The sequence below is a fragment of the Chionomys nivalis genome, chromosome 17, assembly GCF_950005125.1.
Source record: "Chionomys nivalis chromosome 17, mChiNiv1.1, whole genome shotgun sequence".
In the NCBI taxonomy this organism is placed as follows: domain Eukaryota; kingdom Metazoa; phylum Chordata; class Mammalia; order Rodentia; family Cricetidae; genus Chionomys; species Chionomys nivalis.
Genome location: NC_080102.1, coordinates 5077681 through 5085198, shown reverse-complemented (window position 1 = coordinate 5085198; position 7518 = coordinate 5077681). Strand labels below are relative to the sequence as shown.

At 44.1% G+C, this 7518-nt stretch overlaps 1 protein-coding gene across 1 annotated transcript in view; it reads right to left on the bottom strand.

Moving 5' to 3' along the window:
* Nucleotides 1-5975: 5975 nt before the first annotated feature.
* The window catches only part of Dcaf13 (DDB1 and CUL4 associated factor 13), a 28696-nt gene continuing 27153 nt past the window's right edge, over nt 5976-7518 (bottom strand). The window contains exon 11 of the mRNA XM_057792607.1: nt 5976-6153. Coding sequence (XP_057648590.1) covers nt 6066-6153 — 88 coding nt within the window. The 3' untranslated portion in view covers nt 5976-6065. The remainder of the gene's footprint in view (nt 6154-7518) is intronic.

Sequence of the window (7518 nt, the reverse complement as noted above, 5' to 3'; positions counted from 1 at the left end):
TTCAGCGGCGTAGTCACATCTTGCTTCTTCTGTGTCTGGACAGGACTGCAGAGGGAGCTTCCCTCTTCCCAGAATTCCCCTGTTCTCTTTGACCTATCTCTACTTCCTGTCTGGTTGTCCCGCTTATACTTCCTGCCTGGCTATGCGCGGGAAGGTTTACAGCTAGTAACTACCCGCCTACTGGGGTGTGGTCTAATACACTATTTACCCAGACACCGAAGCCCGTCCAGGCTCTCTCCCTTGTTCCCCTGGCTCCATGCCCCATTGGCTGCTCCTTTGGGTTGCATGATTCAATCGATCAAGCGGAGAATTCTGATTTGTGAGTTTACCCCTTAATAAATGCCTATCTAGCCGGGCGATGGTGGCGCACGCCTTTAATCCCAGCACTCGGGAGGCAGAGGCAGGCGGATCTCTGTGAGTTCGAGACCAGACTGGTTTACAGAGCTAGTTCCAGGACAGGCTCCAAAGCCACAGAGAAACCCTGTCTCGAAAAACCAAAAAAAAAAAAAAAAAAAAAATGCCTATCTATTTCTTATTTTTGAGCTAGTGTGGGTATTCCTTTAAGTGTCCGACCACCATAACTCCCAGTATATGGCTACTGGCCAATCAGCGTTTATTTAAAACATAATTGACAGAATACAGACAATTCTCCCACACCACTGGGATTAAAGGTATGTGCTACCTCTGCCTGGTCTGTAAGGCTTATCAGTGCAGCTGTTTTATAAATAAGCAAGCCTTATTTATTAAAATACAAATAAAATATCACTACAGGGGCAGGGAGTTCAAGTGCTTCAACTTCAGGCAAAGAACTATAGGCAACCAAGGAACGCTTAGAGGGAGAAATAGTCTTCCCTGTGGAAGAGTTCACCGACTGGTTATCAGTACCAAATGTGCAGGCCTGAAAATGTACACACAACTAACCTTATACAGACTGGAAAGAGTTCACCGACTGGTTATCAGTACCAAATGTTCAGGTCTGAAAGTATACACACAACATTATGTAGCATCATACAGACTGGGAAGGGTGTATTTATCTATGTAGAGGTCTCTCTCTCTCTCTCTCTCTCTCTCTCTCTCTCTCTCTCTCTCTCTCTCTGTGTTTGTGTGTATAAGAACAATTAAAAAAAACAGACCACGAATTTGAAGGAGGGCAAGGTGGGAGAGATCCATGGGAAGCGTTAGGAGGGAGGAAAGGAAAAGAGGGAAACAATTTTTAATTAAAAAAAAAAAAGACATCATTGGCCAACTCATACATTACCCTAGACATCCTTGATTTGTTTCTTATATCTTAAAGCAAGCATCTTCATCAAGATTTCTGTTTACTGAGAGAATTTCTTTTTTTTTTTTTTTTTTTTTTGGTTTTTTGAGACAGGGACGAGAATTTCATTCTTTTAATCGGAACCCTCCATCTATGTGAAGGTGTGGGAATAACCACGTTGACATACCCATTTTGCATATGACATCAGTCTCAGCCGGGCGGTGGTGGCGCACGCCTTTAATCCCAGCACTCGGGAGGCAGAGGCAGGCAGATCTCTGCAAGTTCGAGGTCAGCCTGGTCTACAAGAGCTAGTTCCAGGACAGGCTCCAAAGCTACAGAGAAGCCCTGTCCCCACCAAAACAATAAAAAATAAAAAAGACACATCAGTTTTAGGGCAGGTACTCAAGGCAGCTTATGGAGTTATTATGGAGTACAAACAGATTTGAAACAATTAGTTTCTTCTGTCTTATTTACTCTATGTAATCAAAACTTAAGTAAAATTATTCGAAGATATAATTTCCTGCAGGAAATACTTGACATTTATTTTTATGAGTGATAACAATTTGAAAGACACAGATGGCTGACTAGAAAATTTACTACAAACGAAATTGAATTCATTCACTATAAACCAGATTGCATAACGCTATTCAAAGCGTTACATTTCACTTGGAAATAAAACTAATTATTAAGATTGCTTTTTATAAATTAGTCTTCTGGCCTATTTCTTTAGAATTGAGATTAAACAAAGATATTTGTTCTGAGTTAGATATATCTGAGCTTGAAACTTGTCTATCTGGGCTTTGGTACATACTTTGATAATACTTTTAAATCCAACTGCATTTTATTTTTTTTCCCAACTGCATTTTAAAATAAGGTTATAAACGTTAAGAGCAATAATTTTAGAGGAACATGCATTACCATCATGCCAGACTAGGTGTTTGAGTGTACACTCCCTGACATTTCTAGTTATTTAAAGGATTTTTCATATTACCTAATATTTTCATTTCTCTAGCACTTCCATTTTACCCCTGTGAAGGTAAAGATAAAAATTTCTTTCAGATCATTATAAAATGTCCTTGTTGGGTGCATAGCGTGCTGAGAGTTGGCTGTGGTCTGGTCAAACGGGCTTTGGGGATTGAGGGTGACTACAGTGCAGTCAGTGGTCCAGAGGCTTCACAAGTGTAGCCAGAATTCCAGGGCACATCAGTGGAAAGGGAGATGGCCCGGGAGGCGTCGGTGTGGTTGTTGGGTTTAGCAGCCAGCGGAGGCAAGGACAGAGCCCATTCTTCAAGTGGCCAGTGCATAGCTAACTGCCAAGCTGAAGCTGATTTGGGAAGGAGAAGGCTCAAGTGGATCCAAATGGTGAGAAGTTGAGCAGAGAGGTGTCTGCTCATGGAGCAGAAGACACTGAGCATCTGGGAACTTAGCTAAGTCCCAAACCCTTATATTTTCCTCATAATGTGGGATTGCCCTCTGTATGGTATGAATATGTTTTACTACCATTGGTTATTAAAGAAATTGTTTCATCCAATTGCTTAGTAGAGTAAAGCCAGGTGGGAAATCTGAACAGAGATGTAGAAAGAAAGTAGGCGGAGTCAGGGAGACACCATGTAGTTGCTGAAGGAGAAAAGCTGCCAGCCACCAACCGCCAGCAGCCAGCCAGAACCTTACCCATAAGCCACAGCCTTATGGCAATACACAGTATAATAGAAATGGGTTAATTTAAGATGTAAGAGTTAGCTAGAAAAATATGCCTAAGCTATTGGACAAACAGTGCAGTAATTAATATAGTTTCTGTGTTATTATTCAGGTCTGGGTGGCTGGGAAATGAATGAAGAGTCTCTGCCTACACCCATCTAATAGGAAGAACAGAAACCAGAATGCACCTAGGAGAGTATTTATAGGTGCACATCCAGAGATTTAGGGTAATGAGCTAGAACAATAGGCAATCAAAATAAACTAAGGCTGATCTTCAGTCTCCTTTTCCCATGACCTTTCACCAACTTAGCCCAGGTACCTTCACATTTTTCCTTCATGATATAAAGATTTTGCTCTTTATTGCGATGCTTAGCTAAAATGTCCTGGGCTTGTCTACCCATATGCAGCCTGTTCTCAAGGCCTCCACTTCTAGATCATGCTAAGCCAGTGGCCAGAAGCAGACATCTCAGCTGGCAACTGAGGTTACTTGGCTTCGAGAAGTTCCTTCCCTTAGGAACTGAAGGCAGCTAGAGAGCCAACGGATCACTAGGGCTACAAAGTGACACCAAGGCAGGCTAAGATAACTGCTTTGAGACATGCAGAACTGAACTTGGAAAAGATGGGAGGTCAGGGATGACAGGGTATATAGGACTCAGCCCAGTCGGCTGGGCGGGCGACGTCTACTCCTGTGGACTGAAATCCCAACCCCAGGCTTCTGCCACTCCTCCCCACGTGTAACTGCCTTGTGGCAAATACTCCTCGTAACAAAATGATCCCCAGTCTACAACAACCCATGTATTAACTAGAAATTATCTTTATGTTGTGATTGTTTTATTTCAGTCTGTGTATGTGAGCTATGTCCTTGACCACCCGATTCTCTTCCCTCAGCCTCCCTCTAGCCAGTGAGCCGATATTTGAAGTATGTACCACCACAGCCATCTTCCGTCAAGTTCCTTCTGATCCTCCTGGACCCGTGTCTCTACTGCTGGAATTAGACATGCACCACCACACTTAGTTTAGGTGGTGGGGATCAAACCGAGGGCCTCACATATGCAGGTGAGAATTCCACCGAGCCACGTCCCCAGCCTACTCAGGCTTCCTCTGAGAGCTGGCCCTGAACCTAATTTTCTCCTTTCGTGGGGTGTGCTACAGGCTCCAAAGGCATGTCCCCCTCCGCTTCTGTGGCTAGGCGCCTCTGCTCCTTTGCAAAGCATGAACATGTGTATACTGTATACACACTGGAGACTCGGCTCTGGCCCCACTTCTTACCACCGTCACCTATGCTTTCTGCTCTCTGCTCTAAGGCTCCTGGATGTCTAAGCTGAGCGTTTTTATCCATTAATCTCTATTACCTAACAAATCACTTATATATCCCCTACTCCCTTCTCTCTCTGGAGAAAGAATAAACCCGAACTTTATACATCGGCCTGGAACAGAAAGCGTCTAATAGTAAAGCATTGCTGAAATTGAGAAAGTTTTTCTTTCTTAATGAAGAGCAACACACAGAGAAGTCTTTACTTTGAAGACATCCCTCCCCCACTTCTCATCCTTGCAAGAGGCCAGGCCAGTGGGCATTTGAGAAGCATTGTTCTCTGGAGCGCTAGTCCTTCCCCGGCAGGCCGGCTTCTCTACTGCCGCTGTATTATCCGTCTCAGCCATCATAATGCTCCACAATTACTTATTTCCTCTGAGACTGACCCCTTCAGATTGTGGAGATTGAGGACAGATTATGAATTGTAATAAGGCCTCCCTTTGGGGGTTCTTATGAGAATGCAAGGAAAATTAATTTCCATTAAGTGCATGCAAGACACACTGGTAAACAGCAGGTCAGCAGCTGCTATTGTTACCGTTGTTAATGAAGCCTATGGTCTTACAGAGGGCTTTTCCTTGAGAATCTCTGCAGGTGTTTGCTATCCAGAGAACACAAGGAATGACACTGAGGGTTTGGAGGAAAAGAATGAGTTCATCTCCTGACACCGGCTTAGGTGCTCATAGAGAAAGTCAAGCACAAAGCTGGTACTGCCCTTGACTTAAAAGGCTCATGTGTGGGAGCATGCATGTGCGTGTACACACACACACACACACACACACACACACACACACACACACACGGGGTTGGGGATACAAGAGCACGCGCACATATGAGCACCTGCCTGTTAAGGCTCAGCACAGGTTACTCATTCATTAAATAACCCATCCACTCACAATACCCACATAGGGACAGACACAGACTCATCATGCTCAAAGACCCTGCTGCCAAACACCTTAGTACTTTCTATGTGGCTTTACGGTCTCGCGTGAATCAATCAACAGGGTTCACAGGGCTGCGATCAATTCTGAATTCACTACTCAAAGACCCAAGCTGACCAGGCTGCTCTCTAGATATCTTAGACCTTAGCCTTTCTTGACCATGACACAGTTAGGACAAGGGGAAGCTGAAGAGCAACTTGCTTTCTGTTTCCATCAGAGAGAAGGTCACAGTGGCCACATGGCATGGGACGTCTATGCCTTACTTATGTCCCTGTCTCTTAGGTGGGTCCCCGTGTCCACCATCTTCTCTTCCTTCAGGTTCTACCCTGGCAACCTCACTTGTGAAAAGTGATCTATGCCATCTTCTTATAAGAGACTGTGAACCCCAAAAGTGACATTTCAAAATGGTCAGAATCCTGCTGTGTCTGGCTTAGTCTAGGCTCGAATTACAGGAAACTGCTCACATCTCTGACTAGTCAGGCCCTGCAAAGTGTGGGACACTGATCACTATGGAAACCAGGTTGGGGCAGGAGGTAGAGCCTGTGACTCAGCAGGTGGCACTTCTCTTCATGGTGGGAGCACCAAATGCTGACAGGACACCAGGCAAACATACACGGTGTTTTGACCTGCCTCACGGCAAATGAACGCACACACAGCCTTTGCTCCTGTGCAGCCAGCCTTTAGGTCAGCCACAGGGTGAGCAGGAAATGCAAGAGGAGCTGAGTCAGGGAGGGAAAGGAGAGAAAAACACACAACTGCAATGTTTACTATTAATCCAGAGCCAGGACGTTTATTTACAGAGTTCCCAAATCAGAAGTAGCAAATAATCATATATCACGCTTGGCAGGAAGACAAAACATTATTTCACGACTGCCACTACGTGTCTCCTCCTCTCTGACACAACTGGCACAGATCCAGGCTTGCTATGTTTACGACGATTCATTTCCCTAGAAATAAACAAAACATATAAAATATGAGCAAGTACATAAAAAAATCATCTCAGCCAACGGAAACAAATTTAAATCATAAGGCATTTTCTTTCGCTAGAAAGACCACTGGAAAAAAAAGAATTTCCCAATGAGAATAAGGTGAAAAGTTAAATTCAACTTTTGTTATTTAATGGCTTTGTATTTTATGAATCATCAGTGTCCAAGGCTATACCTCCCTGAATGTACCTGATCTTTTCTGATCTTGGAAGCTAAGCAGGGTCAGGACCGGATAGTACTTGGAAGGGAGATCACCTGGGAATACATGGTGCTGTAGGCTTTAAAGCCAGGTGTGCTGGCGATGCCTTTAATCCTAACACTCAGGAGGCAGAGACAGGCTGATCTCTGACTTTAAGGCCAGTCTGGTCTAGAGAGTGAGTTACAGAACTGCCAGGCCACCACACTGAGACTACCTCCAAAACAAACAAACAAACAAACAAACAAGACAACAAAACAAAAACAAACAGAACTTTCAGCTCCTCTACTAAGTCTAAAAGGTAACACAGTTACTAAGAGGCATAAATATGATTAAACCCCAACATGTACCCAAGAGCAAAGCAAGAGTAACCTATGCAGCTTAGTAAAGCAAGCCCAGCAGCTCTAGAACTTCAACGCTGCATTTCTCTATGGGCTCCATGAGTGTGTCCATAGGAGAGTGGTGGTGGGGGGAAGTTCTGCTTTGGATTCAAATGCTAACTTTCCCTGTTGCTCAGGTTGAGAATGGAGGACCACTTGAGCCCAGGAACTGAAGACCAGGTTAGGAATCACTGTGAGTCCCTCATCTCAAGAAACAGACATCAGATCTCGGATATTATGATAAAACACATTAGAATGTTTTCAAGAAATGATTGCTAAATATGAGTTTTTAAAATTCTTTGCAGTCCAGGTTGGCTTTGATCTCATGGTCCTAAGTACTGGGATCATAGGAATTTGAATTTGTTTAGCAAATAAATAGGATAGTATTTCATAATTACAGCTACATTAGAACTGATTTTTAAAAGCATTGTGTGTTTGTAATATTAGTACTGGAGAGGCGGAGACAGGAGAATCCCTGCGGCTCACTGGCCAACCAGCCCAGCAAACAGGTGATTTCCAGGACCAGTGAGACTTTCACAACAGTAAGATGATACAGGGGGACACTTGCTATGGGCTTCTGGGCACAGGGATTCACATACATGTACATGTTTGCTCACACATATGCATGCACGCACGCACGCACGCACACATGCACGCACGCACGCACACATGCACGCACGCGCACACACACACACACACACACGAGAGAGATTTCATAAACGGACAGATGATGAATCCGTGCACCATCCT